This window comes from Brachycentrus maculatus, unplaced genomic scaffold (assembly GCF_059751285.1).
Source record: "Brachycentrus maculatus isolate JH-2025_06_01 unplaced genomic scaffold, ASM5975128v1 h1tg001131l, whole genome shotgun sequence".
Lineage (NCBI taxonomy): Eukaryota > Metazoa > Arthropoda > Insecta > Trichoptera > Brachycentridae > Brachycentrus > Brachycentrus maculatus.
This window is the reverse complement of record NW_028281829.1, coordinates 68199-94725: the sequence shown is the minus strand read 5'-3', so window position 1 is coordinate 94725 and position 26527 is coordinate 68199. Positions and strand designations below refer to the sequence as shown.

At 30.1% G+C, this 26527-nt stretch overlaps 1 protein-coding gene across 2 annotated transcripts in view; it reads left to right on the top strand.

Annotated features, from left to right (window-relative positions):
- Nucleotides 1-21310, top strand: part of LOC148299468 (uncharacterized) — a 55807-nt gene extending 34497 nt beyond the window's left edge. Inside the window, exons 3-7 of one of the 2 annotated variants that reach the window (XM_088276054.1) lie at nt 6866-6932; nt 16631-16698; nt 17398-17574; nt 18431-18560; nt 18766-21242. In XM_088276054.1, coding sequence (XP_088132180.1) covers nt 6866-6932; nt 16631-16698; nt 17398-17574; nt 18431-18560; nt 18766-21074 — 2751 coding nt within the window. In that variant the 3' untranslated portion in view covers nt 21075-21242. Of the gene's footprint in view, nt 1-6865; nt 6933-15691; nt 15787-16630; nt 16699-17397; nt 17575-18430; nt 18561-18765 lie in introns of those variants that run through there. The other variant, XM_088276055.1, reaches the window with a different exon arrangement.
- Nucleotides 21311-26527: the final 5217 nt, after the last annotated feature.

Here is a 26527-nt window from a genome sequence, read left to right as displayed (position 1 = left end):
CTAATTATCAACAAAATTTATGTATCAGATTTTACTTCAAACAACGACGATATAACATAGAATCATTAAAATATTCTTAATTGAAACAATCCATTTGCTCAGTGATTTTACAATTATAATTTTAATAAAAAATTATATGAAAATATGCATATTGATTTATCGCTCAGTTCATTTTTCATGAATGGTAGATTTGCCCTGAGAGATTAAATTGTTTGTTACTTACAAATATTCTTTAAAAGGTGTTTTGGGCAATGGTTCATTTAAACCATAATGCTTTTTGTCGAAGTATCAGTTAAGGCCTGATTTAAATCAAATTCACTTATGACATACTTCAAAACAAAACAACTACAAAAATATAACTCACACGTCTTGAATAGATACCTGAAATATCTTTTATATTATTCGTTTTCTCATCGTGACTAACACATTAAGATAATTTCTTAAAGGTGATGTTAATCTCAATTAAATACAAAGAAACTCATTAAGATGATTCAAACATTTATTTTTCTCTTGGTTGGACTGAAAATACAATAGAGTTGAATTACGCTGATAAGAAATGTTTTTTTTCATACAGATACTAAATAATCATCAACTTTTTATTGTACTTCACAGTACACCAATTGTTTTTTAATAATACACCAATTACAATAATAATACTGTCTTTTTCCCCTTATCCGCATCTATAGAACTGTTAATTGACGAAATCACCTTCGTAAAATCTCTATATATCGATTGTTATTTTGTGGAAGCAATATGTTTGATAACTAGCCAGTAGTCTAGTAATTTATCTAGGTAATACACTTTTGTAATCTTTGGGTATGAACCTGCTTTTCCGAGGGTCATATTTTAACGAAACTTTTGAAGATTGATAACTTCAATTAAAGATAAACGTATTAAACTACAAAATATACCTAACAACCATACTGAAAATTGTGAAAACTGATTAAAATTCGTTTATTTGGGATGTTCCGAATCCCATAACATACACAGGTCTGTTGTATCATTATTGATGGAAGAATAATTTATTCATTGTTAACAACCCCTAAAATTACACACTACTATGATTAAACTGGAATGAATATTGAACATTGCGCAAATCCTCCAACAAGTATTCTGGTATTTTACGGTATGTATATAAATAATTTGTAAAAGTTTGGCTAGACTTATTGAGAGCAGATATATGTTCATTAATTAATATGAAGGTATGGTTTCAGTTAATTTCAAATAAAACAAAAAATAATGGACGTGGGTTTTTCAGAAGGCTTTTTTTACAATTTGAAAATAAAGAAAAGTGTTTAATTACCTTGATGCTCAAATTTGATAGGTGAAACAAATAACAAAGTGTATTTACTACCTCATATTGGTGATTTAGGCTTAGACTCTAGTATGTAATAAATAATAGTATAGTTTTATTCATTTTTCCTGCAGTGGTTTTTGCACCTAACATTTTTCAAATGTTAAAAGTTTATCATATACTTACATACATATATGTATGTGTAAAATACATACATACGTAGAATTTTCTTAAACACGTTAAACGATTTTTTTAACCTCACGAAAAACCAACAAACATACTCGCCTAACCAACCCTTTGCGCAAACCATTTTACCATCTAAATTAGTCGAAATGCTACCTCTCAGGTATATGTGCGGAAAACGTTGTGTGATAGATGTACCAATGGTGAAATACGGAAAGTCAATAAGAAATAGATGCCGAGGAAGGCCAAATAAGACATTGTACTACAAATCGTTGAAAGTGAACAGGTTAGATATCGGAACAATCAGAATACATGTATAAGGGGAGATGCATAGATGTGAAATAACCGAAGGAAGTCTTCAAAGACCGATAAATTAAGCGAACTATCCTCCCTGCCTACCCCAGGCGAAATAGCGGGATAGTTTGTTAATTAGTTTGTTTAAGACGATTACATATAAGCTTATCTCAAAACGATGAAAGTGAAAACCTTCGTTTGGGATAGTGAACGGAGCTGTTAGGAAATCAATAAATAGCACGGTTCATGTAAAAAAGGTACCAAATATAGATTTCACACATGAACAAGACGAGAAACAGCGTGCGAAACTTCTGATATGGAGATGTAACCATAAATTATCCATTTGTTTTTACTGAACAATGGGCCTCCTGCGTACCTTGGGTATTATGTCATCCTTTCACTCAGAACAACGACCCCAGTTGATTCGTAAGAACTACGGAAAATATATCATATATTTACTTCCTATTTTTAAGTCAAATCGAAATTGCCGTTGTCAATGATTTTTCCAAGACGCAAGGGAATTATTCAAACCTTTGACTCACTTATTGTCAGTAGGAACCACCACGCCCGTGCCCGTATTAATTATAAAAATCCCTCACTATTAATTTCAGATACGTACCAGTACTCAAATGTGTACTAATTATCTGACCGCTATAAAACCACCAATTGAATTGGTTCAAATTAATAATCAGACAACATCATTGTTAACAAAATGATTCGATTATTGAGATGGTGATATGAATGTTTATATATTTACAGGGGTTAGGACTTATCATTGATTGGTTTAAGTAATCACTTTATACAATGTTTCCCTTCACCATGTGGCCTCAAAGGCCTCGTTCACATTAGCAGTATTCAAGAGATACAGCTGATGCGATCATGATGGTACTATCCTGTCTCTCCCAAGTATTCATTATTCATTTTGATTCCCATATAGAAGTAATTTCCTTCAATCTGAGCTCATTCACTTACGTCATCTATATTCTATACAATACATTCTAAACATAAATTAAAAAAAAAAAAAAACAAGGGCGCAGGGCTGATCATCTTGCCTTCGTATAATTAACGATCAATCTGATGTAGAGTTCTATGCACCTTCTGGGGATCATCAGAAAATATAATAATAATACCTTTTATAATAATAAAAAAGAAGATACAATAAATTATTCATCTGTGTTAAACAACATTTTGCCTAAAAATGACATTTTGTGAGATAAAATCCAGCATTAAACAATAAACTTTTACACACTATTTATCGTATTACTATAACATATGGTACATTGTAGTTTCGTATTACAATACCTACTTCGTATATACATTTAACCTAAATATCTTTTTTTTTATTTTTTATTTTTTTTTATTTCTTAAGTTAGCTTATATTAAAACTAATATAAACTATTATTTACATTTACATCATCTTTATATATTTACATTTCCTTACAGTAACTTAGACATTTATTTTTAAATTCTTTCAGACATTTTTCATTCTTCATACATTCAGGCATCTCATCATACATTTTTAAACCCTTATACATTAAGCAATTTTGCGACTCAGCTCTTTTCAATAATGGTAGTCTTATTTTATCCTTTTGTCTAGTAGCATATTCATGACAATTTTTGTTTAATAACAGAATTCAACCTCTTTGTTTGATGACCAATTAATTTAATAAAGTTATAGTGGAGAAATGATGTTCAAGCAGATGGATATTCCCATCCTTACTACAGTTCCGCGTCACGAGTGAAATGAGATATTTTCTCTAATCACGACAATGCCTTCACATATTCCTTACATACACCTACCAAAAGACACCATATATCATATGTTTGTATCTTCTGCACATCTAACAATGAAGTTATTATATCTATTATAAATATTCAGTTATTTATTAAAAATATAATTCATACCAAAATAGTAAAAAACGTGCTGGAAATTTATTCGGAAAAATATTAAACACTTCCAATTTATATTTTTTACTACACGTTTTCACGAAGATAATAAATATCCAATATCCATTTTCTATGGAACACGTATTTTCTTGTTTTATTTATTATATTGAAACCCAATAAGACCGAATGTCAAAAATCTGAGATAATATATTCAATTCCCATTATAATTACATCATATGAGTTTATATTATTCATTACCTAACGCGGTAGGTACGTTATCGTGTGAACGGAAATCGTTTGTCTCTGGCTTGTTAGTCGGTATATTCAAATGCTCAAAATATTTCAATGCAATATATCTTGATTCTAATCTCACGTGTGTATATGCGGGCACTTAAAGCAAATAGTGTCATTTTGCGTGAATTAACTAACCCAATATACGAGCATGCTTCAAACCTTTATTCTGGTTTACAACATTTTGAGTGTGTCCAAATACTTGTTCACAAAAATGGATAGTTAAATTAATTGGTCAAATTATAAGCTAAAATAAAAAAAAGTTAAAATGATATTTTCTGGAGTTTCTCATGTGTGTGATGGATTCGGACCTCACATATTCCAGGATTCACACATCCAGGATTCGGACCTCACATACTAATAAAAGAGTTTCTGCTGAATAAAAAGTTTCTTATCATCTCACATATAGATATATACAGGAACTTCCAAGAATTTGAGTAGTGTGGTTGGTAATAATGGGTAGAATTGGTGAATGTTACACGTGTGTACAGTGATCACTTAAACCAGCCTATGACGTTCGTCAGCCCCGTAAATGCTCAGACTTCCATATTCTTCTTCATCTTTGATGAGATGTAAAAAAAACTTTATTCTGGTGTTTCATTTACTAGTAAAAATGGGATTTTATCCTATTTTATCCCAAAAAACGTCTTATTTTATAAAATAAGACGTTTTCGGGGGGAGTTAAATTAATATTTCAGTTAGTAAATAGAATATAAACTTAATTTATCATTACCAAAAACAAGATAATTATAAGACTAAAATAATTAATATATTAAATTTTAACGTGTTTTGTTCAAAAAAACATTACCAATCTAACAAACAAAAAATACGTAATTACTAAAAATGAAGATCAAGGGTCCTTTTTAACAAAATAATAAAACTCTGATGGCGTCTCGCTTAATATTCACTTCTCAATGTTATTTTCTTTAAAATTATACCTTAATCCGACGTCATAAGTATGAATTTGCTTAAGTTACGTATCAAAGAACTTGTGGTACATTTATTTACAGGTAAACCTAAGATAAATTATATGTAATGGATCAAATCTACCGAAAGCCCTATTTCTTGTTGTTGTGTAAGTGGCACAATTTGAAATATTATTTTCACTATGGCAAATTTAAATATAATGAATAATTATATTGCATAATTAAAATAAATGACGCATCAATCAATATACATATTTATAAAGGAAATAAATTCTCAATTCCATTGTTATCTATATTTTCGCATTATTCCGACGTGAGATACTTTCACTGTTGCGGAATTGTGAATAATATTCTGATCGCACAGCATTTCGGTATTATTTGCATACAACTGGTAACACTCATTACTAAAAATGTGAGAAAATGCACAGGAAAATATTTTGTCATCCCCGTCATGTGAAAACTTGCGTGGTATTGGAATTTCTGAAATAAATCGGGTTACCATTTTCAAATTATCATAAAAGGCTTGGAAAATAAATTTTGTTGACGAAATTAATTGAATGTTTAAAAGAAATAATCGATTTGGATTTTTTTATTTGTTTAGATAAAGTTTTTGAATAAAACCCACTTAAAACAATATCCTAGTAGACAGTAGTTGTCCAAATGGAATTCCTAAATGAGATAAAAACTCCAGTGGCTTTTGTATTATGCAAGCGTGTACGAGCATGGAATCTACTATCTTCATTCCATACATAAAAGGATGAAGTATATTACACAAGTAATATCCTTCACCCCATAAAAATATAGTATATTCCACTGGAATGTATGTAGGATTGATTGGACGATTTAAAAATGTTACATGGGACACTTTAAATTTATATTTGATAATTAATCTTTATGGAAAACATGTTATAATTACAGAATGGTAATTCAAAATGGTTCATATTTACCTGAGAATTTATTAATTATCAAATATGTCATTTATTATGACAAATCTAAAAATAATTATCAATAAACCAAATGAAGTAATTTACTCCTTCCATCATTCCAAAACACATCAGCGATAAATATATTTTTAAAATCAATTTTACAAACAAAAATTTAGATTAGGTAACGTAAAAAAAATATAATTTCACAATAGAACTTTTACTCACTCGTACTCACTCATTCTATATACATCATGTATACAAGCAACTTACATAAATAAATCCGGAATAATTCCTTGTGTAACAATTTAATATCGTGATTCTGATATTGTAATTTAATTTGTCAAAAATTTTACTTTCATTTTTCATTTACATTATCCAAAAGTTCGACACCAATAATTTGATTTGGAAGGTAGGTAGAGAAAAGAGATTTTATTTGATACTATAGGCTTGTAAAATTTGTAACAAATTTATAACTGTTGGCGGTTTGACACTATTCCGTTGCAATGGAAATAATATTTTCTGATATACAATTTATCACTCTAACGCCATATTTTTGTTTCTGTAACGACATATTCATATTCGATAAACTGAGAGATCACGGATTACATGGTATTAGGCGTGTATATTTTGTGATCGGAAAAAAGGACCAATTTATATTTTATTTATAAATGTTAAAACAACTTACGACATACACAGATAATAATAATCTTTCTGTGCAATTCATATTACTTTTATGGTATGTTTATTTTTGCGCGAAGTTGTTTTCGTACATACAGCTCTTTGTACATTTCAGCAATGCCTTAAAAAAATCAGTACCTATAATAGGAATAATGGCAATACGCATCACGTTGCTTATCATAAGCGATAAAGAATCTCGACATAATAAATCTGAAAAGCGCGGTTTGAGACCGGCCATAAAAACTAAAAAAAGGAGGAAAAATTAAATGAAAGGAGTTTTAGTTTCCCTTTTTATGTATTCACATATTTCTGAAATTGAATTTTTCTTATAATTTGATATGAAAACGTGATATATTCTTATATTAAATGACCTGACACCTTTCCAGATGCGGCGCAAGGGGGCTGGCCGTGTGATCAAATTCCTCGGCCCCCGCGTTATGTCAGCACTTCAAGGTTAGTACTTATTATTGTAGTATTCATTATTTCATGATAGTACTTTTTATTATATTAAAGGATAAAGTTAAATATAAAATGAATTTATGTTTCTTACGAAAACGAAGTCAGACGCTTGTCTTCCTACCCGAGGTTCGATTACTACCATCCATGAAAGCGTTTTTTTATTCAATTGGTGTTAGCAGTATAACGTATTTTTCACATTCAAAATAAACTATTTACACTGTGGTAACTTACTTTTTTCAACTTATAATGGCTTCTTTTTTCCGTGCTTTAATAAATTTAACTCCAATTCCAATTAATTGAATTAAAATCTTTACATATAAACCTACAAAGTCTACGCACTGTGCTATTGTGATATTTATATTTAACAATTGTTTTAAAGATATTTGATTAAATAATTTTCTAAACATGCATTGCAAAATATTTTTTTCATAAATGAAGTTTTTGAAAGCACAAATTGTTTTATAAATACATGTACCATAAAATGTCATCATCAATGAAGAAAAAAATACAAATCTGGCCACCTGAAAAAATGTCTGTTCCCTTACTTTTGTTATCAATAATTCCTTCTCTCAAGTTCTTCATTTCTGTAGGCATTACTTCCCAGTCTCGTAGTCGATCTGCTTCTACATTATTCGCGAACTGTCTTCACACTTCATTACCTGGACGCCGATTATCAATAGAGCTACAGTCGTTTATTGGACTTGGTTGGTTGACATCAACTATTTGTCCTCCGTCCTTGTATTTAAAAGTTGTCTCCATCTCTTCAAGCAACTTGTCCAATAATTAAGTATCTTCATGTTTGTAATGCTTCTCTTTCATACGAAATTCCTGTAGAATTTGTTCAGAGATATGTTTGTCCAGTAATTGTAATATACGAAATACACGACGCTTACACCACATCTATGAGGCGTCAAGCATAACTTTTATCTTTACGAATTATGAAACAGATATACATCTTTTTTTAAAACTATATCTTACGTACCCAAAGAGAATGGCATTTAAAACTAATGATTGTAAACTGGAAACTATCAATATTAAAGGTCGAATAATCCGAAAATATTACATCATTACGTATTTGAAGATAGCTTTACACTAACATTTCACTTTGTATAGTTCATATTTATCATGAAATCTTTTGACCCTTTTGCACAATACTTTTTAACTTTTAATAAACTACATAACTACGTAAGTACCTATTTATTATAGTGTATTATAACGTGATTTTTCAATTACTTAATAAAGCTATTTGTAATATTCTTTTTAATCCGTACTAAGATTAAAAATTTAAACTTTACTCTTTATCTAAATCAAAAGAACCCAAAAAGAGCATTCTGAAGTAGCATTTATTTTTTTAACTGACACAAGTACCAAGTACCGGTCAATACTTACTTTAAAAACTTAGTACTGAAGTTATATTAATTGATTCGGCAGTCACTTTGTAGTAATATCTATCCATTTTTAATTGAAGTTTTACTTGGTAAATACCACTATTTCTTAAAAACTATTGTGACTCGTGTTTAGATGCATTCCACGCCATCAAAATTTTATTTTTAAATTGATTTCTTCAAATTATCTCAATTTACTTTCATCCATAAAAGTATTTAAAATAATGGCAGTAATATATACAGTTAAACGTATTTATTTATTATTTAAACCATCTCCTCTCCCTATGTGGAGCATATGGTGTCCACAAACTGTCTCCAGGCTTCTGTTGGCCACCAGCTCCCTTGCATCCTCCCAAATCAGAACCGCGTCCTGAAGTTCAGACGAGAACTGCCGACCTGGGCGGCGCGAACCTGATGTAAAAGAGGCAAGCTTGATTAAGGCTCTCAGGAGGCATGCGGATTACATGGTCAAGTCAACTGAATTGCCTTTTCTTGACGACAGTTGTAACCAAGATTTTCTGCATCCTTCGCCTTGTCTCTTCATTCCTCACAAAGTCACACCACCGCACATCTAAAATTCTTCGCAGACACCTATTCTCAAAGCTAAGTACGCGGCTGCTCTGGGCCCTTGTAAGGTTGTACATTCACATTAAAAATTACTTTACTATTATTATATGAAGTTTGAAAACTTACATTATGCAGTTTTTGTGTGCAATTGCTGAAATGATTTTAGTGTATTAATTCTTTAATTTGTAAAATTTCACATAAATTATAGGTATGCATTAAATCTCAAAAAGAGTTCAGGTCTCCACTCTTGTCTGTGTCTAGTAGTACTTTTCTAGCATACTCGCTTCCTAGTTTAATCGTTTTACCCAATATCAGCGAGCGAGTTAATTGTATAATAAGGATCAAAGTTCATATCGTGACCCTGTTTCTTAACTCTACTTTACCTGATAGTTAACGTCATTCGCCTACAAACTAGAAAATCATAAGCCCAGCAGGAAGTTAGCCTCACAAAAAGGACTAATTTCTCTGATTAAGGAAATACTCCACTATCCCTATCGCCATACCGAATTATTAAAACGGACATTATCAATGAGGTGGCTACATTTCGACACGGTCGTTTTGGTTATTATGTTAGCAATTTCTTACTCGTAGTACTTTGTATTATAATTTTATTATTCCTATTACAAATTTCGTAAGTCAATTTACATAAATTGTTCTTGGACTTAAAGGATTTTATAAAAATACTAGAGTATTGCATTATTATTCAATAAAAGCTTTGAAAGGCTATTCAGTTCAAACAATTGTTGAAATACAGAGATACAACCAACTATTAATCTTATGTTTGAATCATTAATTCTCACTACAAAATGCTAGGCGTTACAATAACTTGATTTGTATCCGGTGACAGTCATTTTTTTTAAATATTGGTATTCATCACCTTAAACTAATAACGTATATATGTACAGTTGAATGTGTTTAATATGCTTTACATATATATATATATATATATATATATATATATATATATATATATATATATATATATATATATATATATATATATATATATATATATATATATATATATATATATATATATATATATATATATATATATATATATATATATATATATATATATATATATATATAAACATAATAGTAGGTATTTGTCGCACGTTTTACATATCCAGATCCATTTTTCATTATTTCTATTTGGGAATAAAGCAATGACACTATTTTACTCCCATAAATTCGACTCGATGGAGTTACGACCATGTTGTAACAGTCCGATGCAAAATGTCAAAAGCGAAAGTAGGTGCCAAAGCATATAGGTATCTATATTTATGTAGTATGACTTGTGTATCTGTTATATACATAGGTACATACGTGGTATGTAGGCATTATGAATACCTTATGTCTAATGTGTAGGAATGGTATACCAAAACTGACCAATGAACGAAACAAGAATAATTATTAGTTTCAAAATAATGACGACACGAAATCGACGTTAACAACTTGTTAATTACAATATACCTACAGGTAATAAATTAATATTCATTATTTTTAAAATCTCTTACACAGTTTCTTACAAATCTCCTTCACTTTTTTATTGTTTTATATGTAATCAATCCTCCTAATGCTTATTCAAATACAAAAAATTAATGATTGAATATCCTCAGCATCCTTCATCATCACTACACCTCGAATATATCTATTGCGATGTATTCTCTTGTTCTTACTAAACTAAATACACACATCTGCCTACTCCAGACCCACGTTTTTCAAATCAGTATTTATGCAAAACTAACTGACTAGCCGTCACCCCACTCTGTCTCTGCAAACAATCTTCGCCTTTTACACATTCATGCATCTCCCCATACATACCCGACGATTATTCAGATTCTTGACCTGACCGCAATCAAGTATTTGAAATACTTGATCATGCCAAGCTTTCCTCGGTCTTCCTCTGCTTCTTTTATCACATTTGCCTCATAAATTGTTTTTACTGTTCTTTTTTCACTCGATATGAGTTTGTAAATACGATTCACATGCTAAAACCATCTCAAAACACCTTACTTAATTTTATCGATAATCCTTATCTCAGCCTTGCATTTTTTCCTTATATCACCATTTGTATATCTATCATACATTGTTTTGCTGCATTTTTTCTGAGTGACTGCATACATTCTACTTTCTTCCTTATTTTGCCAACTCCATGCAATACTTCCATACACCAGTGTTGGAATCATGACTCCATTGTACACTGTCAGTTTAGCTTTCGCTGAAAGGTTTTTATTTAGTATTGTATAACTAATTTTAGTGCACAATTCACTCTCCTTCCTTTATCTTTATCAATCGTTCCATCCCTAAAAAATAAACTTCCTAAATATACGAAATCATCTACCTGTTCCAAAAATTGACAATTTAAGTACTACTATTTTACACCCAGATTTACATTAATATCTTTCAAAAACCGTTCCTTTCGATTTGTCAACATTCATCAGCAAATTACTTTCCTTGGACACATCATACACCTCTGACACCGGCGCCGGCGCCTGCAGGTGTTCTCTGCTATCGGCGAGAAGCACAGCATTGTCGGCATACAAAAGGCAACAGACAGTCAAATCTTTATTCAACATATATTTATCAAGTTGCAATAAACTAATATTCAAGCACTTTGTTATTGGGTTCATAAATAAAATTATGAAAATATCATTCATCATAAAAATCCAAAAATTAAAAATAAATCAATCAATATTTTATTTTATTTATTATAACTGCAGACAGTTGGTAGAATTCCATATTGAATTGTTGGGTAATATATCCAAAATAAAACGAGGTTTGTGTTTGATTGAATTCTACATTTATTTATGTATATCTTAATACGTGACGCGTTTCGTCTTCTTAGGACATTATCAAAATGTCCTAAGAAGGACATTTATTTATTATAAACTTGATTTTTATTTATTTAAAAAATATATATTTGTATATTATTGAGTGTCATAAAAAAATTCAAACCCAAAATTATTTTGGATCTTTCAGTTAACTATCCATCCTAATATTATATAATAACCTAATAAATTATTCATGTAGAATTAATTATATGTGAAAACACTTTTATTTAATACAAATATGTGCCCTGTAGCTTCAAACATGCTATTCTCGTATACTCGTATTGCGTGTTATATGTGCGTACATCCGCATGTTGGTATATGTGTTTACAGGTAAATACTTAATACATATGTTTATTTATAGGTACAATGTATTTGTAATTTCTATCTACTCCTAATTCCTAGTTCCTAGTTCCTACACACAATACCATTTTAACAATTTACCATAATCACCTCATAGGTAAAGCGCCATAATTATTTTGTTCTAGATTATAAATATGTATGTCGTGATTTACCTTCTATTTCCTCATATTTATTATCTCTCGACACTATTTTAAAACATTGTTGCACTCTGTAGTACTTACTAGGAATATTACTATCAAGTAACAGTCAACTATCGCCGATTATCTGATCTGATCTGCACCGCGACTACAAAGTAATGTAAAATATTGAAATTTGTATAAAACCCTACGTAAATTATAACTTTATATTATATGTTTGACTGAGATAACAATGTAATATAACGCAACACAGCGAGCGTGAAAACACTTCATGAAAGCCTTCGCCCTGCCGATGCCGGTACATTTCAGCGTCTTTACATGACATTTCGATCACTCCTTTCAAGAACGTCATATTTCAAAAATCGTCAATTTTCAGTTGTGCATGTTTTCGGAATGCCTAGAAAATATACTATATCCCAGCAAAAGTCGCATATTTTTAACTTAATATTTACCCGCTACAAGGCAGAAAGTGCTGTTTTTGCATTTTGAAGAAAAGTTATTGTTTAATTATTTTTTAAATATACTAATTATTTTTCAAATGGAGAAAAAACATTCAGGTTTTACTTAAAAAGATCTGTTGCACAGTAAAAAGTTTAATGAGTGGCTTGTTATTTATTTTTAATACATTTCATTACATTTTCAAACTTTAAAAACGATCTCCTGAAAAATCAAATTTAGATATATGAAGTTGTTGAAAGGAGTGAGCGATTTGTGGAACAATAATGATATTGGATATTCAGAAAATCAAATTAAAATCAAACTACATAATTACAAATCCTCCTTGATGGAAGATCAGTTGTAGTATCAAAACCCAAATACATAATGTCATACATATTCCTTGTTTATTTACCTAAGGGTAAACATTTTATAGTGGAGTTATTCATTGTATTCGTATATGTATGGATCCTCCTGTAAATCTAACGTATGGCGTTGAGCCAAGGTTGCTACACGAAAATACTTATTAATTATTAAGTTACATTATTTAAGCCTTAGTACAATGCATTAAGACGTATCCTTGGAGGTAATAATAATACGTAGGAATGTATCAGTCATACAATGATTTAGTTGGTGTCACGATCATCCGGAAGTATTACGTTATATCTACATATGCGAGCACATACGGCCAAAACCAATCCATTTTTGAACACATCCGCTTCCCAGCTCTTTCAACGTATTTTATTTTTAAATACCTATTTCAGTTTTTCATTTTTTAAGTAAGGTAGGTACACACAAAACTCAAAATACTTTACGTATTTCAACAATCATGTACATAATTTATATTTTACACATCTCAACGAACGTTTTAAATTTATTGTATCTTCGTTGGAAAATATCGTTTTTGATTGGTTATGATTAGCAATTGGCTGTTGCTCAGATAAAGATGGGGTATAAAATACGATGGTACACATAGTTTCGAAATGGTGTCGATTATAAAGGGAAATTAACGATTGAACTTTTATAACGAGTAATAGCTATAACTTTACTTCTATTTGATAAAAAAATGCTATTCTTACTTCCTGGTAGAACAGATCGAAAATCTGTTTTAAATTCTTAAAATCAATTTAAATAAAAGGTCCAGCGGTATAGTTTTTGCTATCTACACTACAATAGAAATGCTTTATCTTTTCATAATAATCGACTACCATCATATAGAAGAGTACAAATTACCAAACATATGTACATATAAGGTGTATAGATGTAGGTACCTTATACTTTTAGATATATTCAATGTATCTATGCATACTGTTATTTACTTACATGTAATACATAATCCGATAAGTGACTTTTGACGATATAATTTGAAGATGTCAATGTTATATGTCACGACTGTATAAATTAAATGTTGGTATTTTAAAATAAACTTTTAGGAGTTTAGTTTAGTTCTTAGTTTCATTTTAAAAGTGTTCACAATCTACTCTGCTTGTATACTATACACCATATAGAGAATCATCTGCTATTCAATCCAAGTAATATTACAAATTAAGACTTTGAAATATATATATATATATATATATATATATATTTATATATATATATATATATATATATATATATATATATATATATATATATATACATATATATACATATATATAATATATATATATATATATATATATATATATATATATATATATATATATATATATATATACATATATATATATATATATATACATATATATATATATATATATATATATATATATATATATATATATATATATATATATATATATATATATATATATATATATATATATATATATAAATATTTATATATATTTATATATATATATATATATTTATCTATATATATATATATATATATATATATATATATATTTATAAATATATATATACATATATATATATATATATATATATATATATATATATATATATATATATATATATATATATATATATATATATATATGTATATATATATATATATATACCTATAAACACACCACACACATATACATGTTTACGATGAAAAAACAACTAAACGGTATTCATCATTACATGATATATATTTATAATAATTTATTATACTAAGGTTAGGTGATCATTACAGCGATGGGCCCAAAAACTTCCCCATCCGTAAGTCGTAATGATCCAAAAGTATTTCATTATAAAAATGTACTTTCTTATTATAAAAAAATATTACATGCATAAAATTACATACACAAGATTATCAATGAGTTATTTTGAAAGTGCTATGTTTGGGAGTATTGTAGAGGAAACAAATCGTTTTTTGAGGGAAAAAAGCAAGAATGGGGTGAAAATAACGGTTGAAGACATGTAACATGAATAGTAAAATAATATAACAGTTTTGGAACAAAATCTAAATTAATATAAATACGATGAATCGTTCATTACATATGTTAAGTAAAACATGGTAAAAAGATGAGTGTTAAAATAATCAAAATTGAGATATCTGTAGTATATTAAAAAACAAATATGCATAAATTATGGTAAAAATAAAAATAAATTGTTTAAATAAGGCATGTTAAATCCGACTTTCCTTTTTAGTTATAATATCCTATTTAAAATAAATATGTTTGATTATTTATGTAGATTGTTGTTCGTACGCGTATTTTATTACAGATATACCACAACCTTTAATTAATGTACTGTAATGCGTCACCATAAAAACTAATTTTACAGATACTTTTGTGTTATTAACTTATATTTTTTTACACACATCGTTTGTTCATTAAATCACGCGGCGTATATACCTTTAGAAATCTTAAAATTGAACTTGGGCTAGTTCTCCACAACAGTAACGAAGCGTCAGACTGCACCTGCTCTGTTTAATGGTAATGAAATTCCAATCCGCAATACTTGCCTTTCCGTAGCCAGTCCACGAAACCGCTAAGTAACCAGTGGGTACTGCGCCGCCGCATAGTATTCAATTATGTACGAAGGTGTAATGGTACCTCGAAATAGCGTGCATATGTAATACGAGTATTATAATACCTAGTGTAGTTGTCTTGCAGCGAGGTGCGTGACACTCAGTTGTGCCTTAAAGCGACATTCCTGTGTCCCGTCACTGGTAAAGCCGGATTTCCTTTTAATGTACATATTATCATATTTTGTAGAACTCCTAATACCATTGCGGGCGATTACAATGCATTCCCAATAAGCCTCGTTTCACACGTGCATAGAATTGCATTCATAATTATTACGATTGATGACGGAGTAGCGGTGTAGAAGTTCTAGATCAATACAGTAAATTTGATTATATTTTTTTCATTTACAGTTATGCCCCATTCGTCGTATTTACCATTTTTAGTTCACATTTTCAAAGATCTCAAATCACGAATGTGTTTTTTTTTACTTAACAAGAAATTTATAGTTGTTTTTGAGTGTGCACATATTTACATACTTCATGTTGTGTAGCCTCCGCAATGTAATAGTTAGTGCGTTTTGCTACAATGCACAAAATGTCCCAGGTTCAATTCCGAGCAGAGTGATTATTATTTGTTTTTCACGATCATTTTCAATAATTATTCTACCCCAAAGTGTCAAAATTATTTCTTGACCTTCACATGATTTACGCATTTTCAAAAATGTAATTTTGACAGAAAATGTTGCTTTTGCATTTTGAAGAAAGGGTATTGTTTGATTATTTTTTTAATAAAGTAAATATTTTTCAAATGGAGAAAAAAAACCTTCAGGTTTTACCTAAAAAGATCTGTTGCACAGTAAAAAGTTCAATAAGTGACTTGATATTTATTTTCAATAAATTGTGTTATATTTTTAAACTTTAAAAACGTTCTCCTGAAAAATCAAGTTTTTTGATTTATGACGTTCTTGAAAGGAGTGAGCGATATGTAGGTGTGTCCTTATCGATAAATTTATGTGTGTTATATTAATATCTAAATATTTTTTTTTAGTATGGCTATGGTTGCTCCTGTTCATCTTTCAAAATAGTATACATCCCTCTCGGACAGCAGAACCGGGGGTGAGTACATTACCAATTTCGTTATTTAAATAGGTTTACACAAATTCACAAAACAGAAGTCCCAATACAAGACGACCATTTGCAATGATCTTGGTTCTCCAGACTTTATCCAGGTTTTTTGTGAGACAAAACAGAACAGACCACAACATAAAATAATATTAATTATTCTCTTATATTATATTAGTCCGCCTCCGTAGTGTGATGCTCAGTACGCTCGGCTACCGTACTGGAGGTCCCGGGTTCGATTCCCAGGGGAGATCAAATAAATATAAGTGATTTTCAACTCTAATATTTATTCAATATTACCCTGGACTTGTACCTGAAGTAGAGGTCAGATCACCTTTCCTTCATGTGTTAACGATCAAGATAACACTGGGTTTATATGATGCAGTGCCCTATACACCATAGGATTCGAATAAGGAGTTTGAAGAATATTATATTAATATTGGGACCGCACCAGTCCCCATCGTAGAAGAAATGCCACAACCCGCACAATGAAATCAGTGACGATGACGTTATATATATATTTCAATATTATTTTATCGTGAAAAAGTGTTTTTTGTGGAATGTCAGCTGCACAGCGACGACCTTTTCTCGTATCGCTTTTCTTTAAATCCGAGAAATTTCAATTTTTTGTGGAATTGTATGATTGTACCCGATTACTGATATTGCATGTGTATTGTCCGATTATACTTCCAGTACCTAGATTTCGACAATCTCCCCGACACGAACTTTTCCTGTGCGGGGAAGGTGATAGGGGGATACTACGCGGATCTGGAGACTGATTGTCAGATGTTCCACGTGTGTACCATAGGACAACTGGAGGAGCCTATGGACATCAAGTTCCTATGCCTCAACGGCACCGTATTTGATCAGGTTATATTTTTTCACATTAAATTAAAATAAAAAATTAATACAAAATAGTGACATGATTTTTTTTTAAATGTTTAATGGGTGAACATCCACTACAAAATACTGAGTGTGTCTAAACCCTAGTGCACAAATCTGGATTCTCCTATTAGGAGTTATGTTTATATTGACATCTCAACGTAGATGAAAAAGAATATGGAAGTCTGGGTTTTCACAGGGCTTACGACCTGTAAATCCTGTAAGGCTGTAAATTCCATCTGTATTGAGATGTCAATAAGAAAAAGCTTACTTATACCTAACTATTAGTAACTTAAAACGTTCGCAATTAACAAATGTATCATGCGGAAGGTAGTTTTTATTAATTTTACAAAAAAGTTACTTAAATGATTTCATGGCAAAAGTTAGATTTTTTTCGGGCTAACTCGCCAGATTTTGAATTTATCGATTAATGCATTTGGTATAATGATCATTTGGCATAAGTCTTCTGCGTATAGTAATTTATTTATTATTTAATAGTATTACTATCCATTTTTATTTATTATCCAAATTTATTTATACCTTAAAAGAATATATAAAAAGTAGCTTTTCGAGATATGCATCTTTGCGAAACAGAGAAAGATTATTTGCTGTTAATAATTTGATTCCTACAAGTGTAAGATGGTAACCACTATATAAAAAAATGTGACTAATGTGTAATGCGTAATGCGTAGCTTCCGACTATATCCAAATGTAGATTTTAATTCAGTCCTTTACTAAATTTAGTATACTTGTATATGTGTATTTACTACCATTTATATATCCATGTATTCGTGACGAAAAGTGTGTCAACAGCGTGATCTAAACGTGTTTGTCTATTTTGCAGGAAACCAGAGTGTGTGAAAGAGTAGATGAAGTGGACTGCAGCCGATCTGAACACTACTATAGTCTCAATTTAGAATTATATGGAAATACCGCTCCTCCTATTATTAAAGCTGATACACCAAAAAGTGCAGGTAGATCCCAAATACTTTGTCCATGACATTAAAATAATTCATAGATTTATTTTCTCTGTTATTATATCACTAAGACAGAATTATATTTCAATGTAATATTATCGTTTATTGTTAAACTTTCATAAGAATAGAATTAACTATCAAAGATAGTAAAAATTGTAATTTTTTATCGTATCGATAATATTTCATTTTAATTTTTCCACAGATACTAATGAAGATGAAGCAGAAGATGAAGAGTACGACATTGAAGATGTATATGATGAGCCTTCTACGACAACAAAGTCAACTACTACAGTAACAACAAGCACGACAACACCAAAACCTAAAGAGAAGACCACAACTGCTCCGACATTCCACACGACAATGAAACCGACTAATTACCACACCACAGTACAATCTTCCTTCAGTTTCCATGATCCTACAAGTGATACTGATGACGAAGCCTACGAATTAATAGATGATAATGAGGACAGCGAACCACCAGTCAAAAACTCGAGTGCCTCAAACATACCCCATTACAACTTAGATTCTCAGCTACAGCGTCCCTCTGATGTTTCTCAGGGACCCAAAAAACATTTTCCCGCTTTCGGTTTAACGGACGTCGGAGAAGATGATAGTAAATCTTCGGATGTAGAAGATAATGCTCATCATATTTATAATCCACACGAATTAATATATCAGCATAATAATATTGCACGCAAAACACCGGCTGTTTCATTTCAACAGCAATCATTTTCCAGTGATGGACAAACTTCACATGTGACGGTGACCACTCATACTGGAGGGAAAACTTTTAATACCGGTGTTTTGAAAAACAAAGAAAATCTACAGCTAAGTCGAACGCGGCAGTCCAGCTCTACTCCAAACTCGAGCAATAAATCATTAAAGGAAAAAATAACGTCGTTCAATCACTACCCAGCATTTGAATCCCCAAAAAGAGCACCACTTCTCCCTACACCTGTTGCACAAGGACAGGTTCCAACAGGGCATCCGGGTATTTCTACACCTAAACATCAACATCAAGATGAACCGTTGTATTTCAGTTTTAGAAAACCAGCTCTTACACCTCAAGGATTCAAACCGAATCATGCAGTTTCTAATCATAATTTAAATCCAAAACCCAATGTTAAAAATCCTGCAAAACCATTTCAAAGCTATCAGCCTTCAGAAAGACACGAAGTCTCCATAGAATCTGAATTTGAGTTTGAGAAACTAACTCCCACATTTCCCTATATCCATCAAGATTTTTCTCAATATCATTATGAACACAAAAGAAGCCAAGATGCTGATAAATATGAACAAACAAACATAAACGATAAAGGTCTAGAAACTACAACAGTAACGTCTACTCCTTATTATAATACTTGGGCAACTCGAAATAATAATTACACAAAAAGTCTTCCAAGGGTTATTGTAACAGCTAGCGCTAGTGTAAGTGACAGTAATGGAAAAAAATTAAATTATACAGTAGGAAATATCGTACACGCTGTTAAACCATTAGTTCCAACAAATTACGATGATTATAAAGAGACAGATGTACTCTTAGATCCATTCTTTCTTGATGTACCAAAACTTCACAAACCTAGGGGTAAAAGGTCACATCAGATTAAACTAACAAACGTGAAAAGAAAGCGTTATATTATAGACAGCAAAAGTCCTGGACATATTTCAAGATTACTTTATGCAACAAGTACAAAACCATCCACTGACTTAGATGTGCCCATTAATATCAAGGAATCAGCAACAGAGTCAGCTCAAATGATATTTTCAAATCAAAATAAGTCAATCGAGGATTTGAGTGCATCGTTTGTCACAGCTAATCCGAACTGGTTTAGTAAAAATAGAACAGATTTTGAAGAAAAAAATGTGGGTAATTGGATTCCACCTGACTACGTTAATGATAATTATGAGCCTTTAACGTATTCTGAATCAACTCTAAACGATAAAGTAGAAAATAGATCATTTAAATATGAACCAAAAGGAGACAAAGTAGAACGGGTGTTCAATTTATCAACATTTCCAAATGTAATACCTGAATCTGTCACAATGGCTAAATTTAAAGGCACTTTGATTGATAAAAATCATACATTTGAAGTAATGCCTAGTGTTCACAAAAAATCCGAAGCAACGAAGCTCACAACGGAGAATAGTTTAGCCAAAACAACACTAGATATAGCAAATGTAGATACAACTACAGTGAGTTTCGTGGATACTCTTTTAAATAAAAGTTCATCGACAGTTTCTAATAAATATCAAATTAAATCTGTGCATTTAGTAAGTTTAAGTGAAAAAAATTCAAACAATTTTTCCTGTAATGGAAAACAATATTTTAAGTTTTATCCAGATAAAAATGATTGCAGGACGTTTCATATTTGTTCTCCGGGTCTGAACCCGCTACAAGTACTAGATATTATGTTCACTTGTGATGTAAACACGTACTTTAATCACAATTCTGTGCAATGTATTCCTGAAAAACCAAATGACTGTGAACTTTTAGTGCGATATGAACACTAAGCAATTATTTAATAAATACCTACTACGTGCAACAAAGTTCAAATAACTTAATGTGTATGAATAATGGTTTTACATTATGCTTTGTATCACATGTACACTTGTAATTATTATGTATGTATGTATGTTTATATGGAATAATAATAAAGATACCACTTTTTTGACATCATCATTCACTTTACTCATCTGAAAATTCAAACTTGTATAGTACTTATAATACATTAAATTATCTTCTACAATAAAATATAACATTATTATAAAATAATTTATATATGATACATATTACAAAAAAATGTTAATAATAGAATCGGAAAATAGAGAATCAGTCTAATTTTGTCCGAGTACATTTTGGGATACTGATAAAAATAAAAATAAATATTTTTACTAGATTCATGTAAATAGTTCAGATTCCAAATAATCTGCCTTAAGACTAAAATATCCCAAAATATCCAATAACCGGTTTCACACCACTTTACTCAGATGCAGTTAGGCCATTTTCCAATTGAGGACCTTTTGTCAAAACTCGACATTCGCTTCTCAATTCGCTTATTCCTTACGTCAGAATAATAATGCTTTGTTACATATGCAGTTATATACTTACATTTTTTTTATTTTTTTTTTATTCATTTAATATATTTACATTTTTATTTATAACATAATAACATTTGAATCATTTATACATATGTAGAACTTTTATATTTCGATTCGCTGTGCCTCTCCATAAAAGAGTCTGTGCTCTTGTGCTTGGAAAGGGACTTACACTCGTGGTTTAATGTTATATAATAAAAGATATAATAGTTTTTTTAATATATTTTTTTAAAGATTTAAATGTATAGAGCTTTAATTTTTTTCTTGAGGATTTTTATATCATCTATTTTTTTTATTTCTTTAGGGAGTTGATTGAAATGTTTGATTGCCAAATATTTGAAGTTTTGCTGAAATTGCTTGGTGTTGCATTTTGGAATAGAAAAATCGTTTGAGAATCTCGATGATAAATTCTTTGTTAAATTTAAATAGTTGTCACCCTTTAGTATTTGAAAAACTGCGGTTTTTTTATAAATGGATTCTATATTTGGGACTTGAAATTTTTTAAATAATAATTTTGTTGGAAATATGTTTTTTTTTTTCAAGATGACTTTAATTATGGTTTTCTGAACTATTTTCACTGAGTTCAGTATGTTGTTGTATGAGCCTCCCCATGCAATAATGCCATACTGTAGTAGTGAGTGAACGATAGCATAGTAAACTCTTTTTAGGTTGTCGATGGTTAGTATGTTTCGGGTTCTAATGAATATATATATGCATTTTCTTATTCGTTTTACTAGTTCATTAATGTGACTATGGTATTTCAAATGTTGGTCTATTATAACACCTAGATATTTTATTTCTTTTTTTGGACATAAAACAGAACATAAGTTTTTGCAATTTGAATCCCTGCAGTCACCATTGTGAATTGTAATTTTTATATTTGTCGGTATTTTGAGTTTATGGATACAAAATGGGATAAAGAATGTTTTATCTGTATTTAGGGATAATAGATTATTGTCAAACCAGAATTTTAGGATTTTCATGTCCTTATTTGCGCGATCATTTACGGTATTCCAGTTGGGTCCGTTTATAACTATTGCGGTGTCGTCAGCATAGGATATTATGTTACCGCTGATGTTTTGGTGAAATATGTCGTTGACGTAGATGATAAATAGTAAAGGGCCTAAGACTGTACCCTGAGGTATACCGAAATTACTAGTAAGGGGTTGGCTATAGGCTTCATTGATTTTGACAATTTGGGTTCTTTCGAGAAGATAACTCTGGAAAAGTTTTAAGGCTTTACCCGTAATTCCGACAGATTTTAGTTTTAATAGAAGTTTATCATGAGAAATACTGTCGAAAGCTTTTCTTAGGTCGACAAAAATTCCTATACAGTTGAGTGATTTATCGAGAGAATCTTGGATGATGTATGATAGTTTGGCAATTGCATCTTGTGTGCTTCTTTTTTCCATGAATCCGTATTGGTTTTCATTGATTATATTAAATTTATTTACATATGTGGACAGTCTTTTTTTAATGATTTTTTCAATGATTTTACCTATGTTTGATATGAGAGATATAGGTCGGTAATTTGTGACTGATTCTGGATTTCCAGATTTGTAGATGGGGATGATAATGGCTTTCTTGTAAATTGAAGGGAATATACCGGTTGTGAGGCTAAGGTTTATGATGTGTGTCAAAGGTTTAGAGATTTGTTTTTTTATGAATTTTAATGTATTAACAGAGTGTCCGTCGTATCCCGGGGCAGATCCTCCTTTCATATTTGTTATGATTTCTTCAATTTCCTCCTGGGATGTTATTTGTAATGATGCTAATATATTATTGGAAGTTGGAGTATCTGTTTTGAAAATATCGGAATTAGTTTGAGTAGGGATTTTTTGCGCTAAATTTTTACCAACACTGGCAAAAAAATTATTAAACATATTAGCAGTTTTGTGAGGCATTTCTAAGCAATGAATTCGTGAATTTTCGTTTGAGTGGTACATTATTTTTTTTTGCTGGGGGTGTTTTTTATCAATTATATCATTTATTATATTCCACATTCTCTTACTGTCATTTTCTGCAAAATCTATTTTTGTTTTGTAATATTTTTCTTTGGTATTTTTGATGAGAAAAAAAAGTTTTTTTCTATACAGTTTAAAATATTTTTTTAGGCTTTCGTTTTCGGGATTTTTTCTAATTTTTTTTATTAGACTTTCTTTATGTCTTATAGACACAATTAGTCCATGTGTAATCCACGGTTTTATTGGTTTGAATTTTGATGATTTTTTTCTGAAGGTTTGGTATTTGCTGGCATTCATGATATGAGAAAATTTTTCTTCGAATAATTGAAAGCATGTGTTTACATCGGTACATTGGAATAATTCTTCCCATTTCTCGGAGTTGAGTTTATTTAAAAGTGAATTATTTAATGCCGGTGCTGAAGAGGTTTTATTTGGTATGTTTATATTCGTTATATGTGTGTTCGGTAGGTTATATGAGTATTTAATTATTGTTGTAAAATGATCAGTAATAGAGGTGTGTATAACGCCAGCTGTTATATTATCAGAATCGAGTGCGTTACAGAAAATATGGTCTATACAGGAAGGTCGTTGACCTTGAATGTTTCTAGTGGGATTATTAATAAATGATGTGAAATTGAATTCCGCTAGAGTATTCAAATAATTAATAATACATAAATAATCTAATAATTAGTTTCATATGCATAGCATGATTTTTTTAAATAATGCTCAGTGTAAGATTCAATGGAAAATTAAGATTCAAAGGGAAAAGATGTACATAGGTACCTACTTATACTTTTGTAATATATATTTATATATATATATATATATATATATATATATATATATATATATATATATATATATATATATATATATATATATATATATATATATATATATATATATATATATATATAAATACACACCACAAATACATGTTTACGATGGAAAAACAACTATACGATATTTATCATTATATGATATATATTTATAATTATTTGAACCGAGTCAAGAAATCGTTCAAAATTTCATAGTAAATATTTGAAAAAATTTGAAAAAAGCAACGGTTAACACTAAAAATATTTGTGATGTATTAGGGGATATTTTGGACGTTTGCAAGTGTCAGAGATGGTTTACGAAATTTCGATCTGAGGATTTTGATTTGGAGAATATCCCTAGTAGTGGAAGACACACTTAAGTGGTTGAAATTATCCTGGCTACTGAAATTGAAAACAATCCAACTCATTCTATGGAAAAAAATGCAAGCACATTCAGATATTCATGGTTAAGTGTTTAAAAGAGTTTTTTTAAATGGCAAAGTGTGGAGACAGGGTAAATGGATACCACATGCACTAAGCGCCAAACGCCTCGGTGACCGAGTGAACGGGCGCGAAGAGCTATTACAAATGCGATCAGAAATGTCTTTTTTAAATGATGTTATCACTTCTCATGAAAATTGGGTGCTTTATTCTACACGACAACTAAAAAGACAATGGTTATCTAAAGGTAAAATACCAACATCCACTCCTAGGACTGGTCTTACCAAAAAATAGTCATTTAATATTTAAGATTTAAGAATAACTGTTAACACAGTTGGTAAAAAAAATATTTAAAATATTTACAGGTTCAGTGCTGCAGAACAGCGTTTATTATTTAATATAATTTTGTACTTAAGTTATACATATTTATATATATACATATATATTTTTTTTTTTTTTATTGGACACTGTCTATCCTCACTAGGTATTTGGAGATACCTGTTCTGAGGTAGGCAGGGTATGCTTATTATTTTTATAATACAGCTTTATATATTTTTAATGATAATATAAAAGTGGTAAGACTGAAATAATATGAAATAATAATTATAAAATGAAAGCATATAGAGAGTTGAACTAAAAGAAAAGTAAAATCTAAAGGAGTAATATTATAAAATTAGAAAATAGGATTATATAATTATAAAACACTGACACATAGATTAATCACACACAAACTTTTATTTGCTGCTCCAGCTGGGATCTTCCAATTTTTAGAAGCCATTCTTTTGTGTGCATTTTGAATTTATTTCCAACTGAACATAATATTTCTTGTGGGAGCATATTATAAATTTTAGGGCCTATAAAATTTGAATGTCTTTGGGCAAACGAAGATCTCACACGAGGAATATTTATTTTGCCTTCAGTTTTTGATCTTGTGCTTTTAGTGTGGTTAATGACGTATGGCTCTTTGTTTTTGTGTAAGTCCTCTAAAATTGACTTAATGAAAATCTGTCTTTCATTCAAAATATTTGCCCTACGAAACAAGGGTTCAGACTCACAACGGAAAGGCTTCCTGAACATAACTCTAACTAGAGCTTTTTGCACTTTCACTAATGGGTCCAGTATGGAGCTTAGCCTTCTTAGCCTTCTTCTGCTTCTGCTTTATACTTAATTTTCAAGAACCGGTTCGCCCTTTAGTTACTATCCCTACCCACTTCCTTTAAAATAATTAATATTTAATTTTTTTCATTTATTTGTTTTTTATTCAGAACATTCATATAACAACTGAGAATACTCCAATTATAATAGTAGGTACAGATTTAAAAGTAAATTAAAAGTAATGTAACAATGTTGTAGAACATAAAGCATAATAGCATACAAGCTCTGTAACAAAGTAGGTATCTACATCCTACATGAAATAACTTAAAATAATAATAATTATGAACAGAGTACATACAAGAAAATAACTCAAAAACAATTCAGTCAGCTTTATTTAAATACTTTCAAATTGCCTTTTGGCTATCGTCGTCATGCTTTGATTTTCCTTTTTTAATCCTAGTGTCATCAGCTATGTGGTTACATTTTCTAAAACAAGTTTGTACTGATGGGACTGGGTCCCAGGTATCTTATGGGAGACCTATCAAATCAA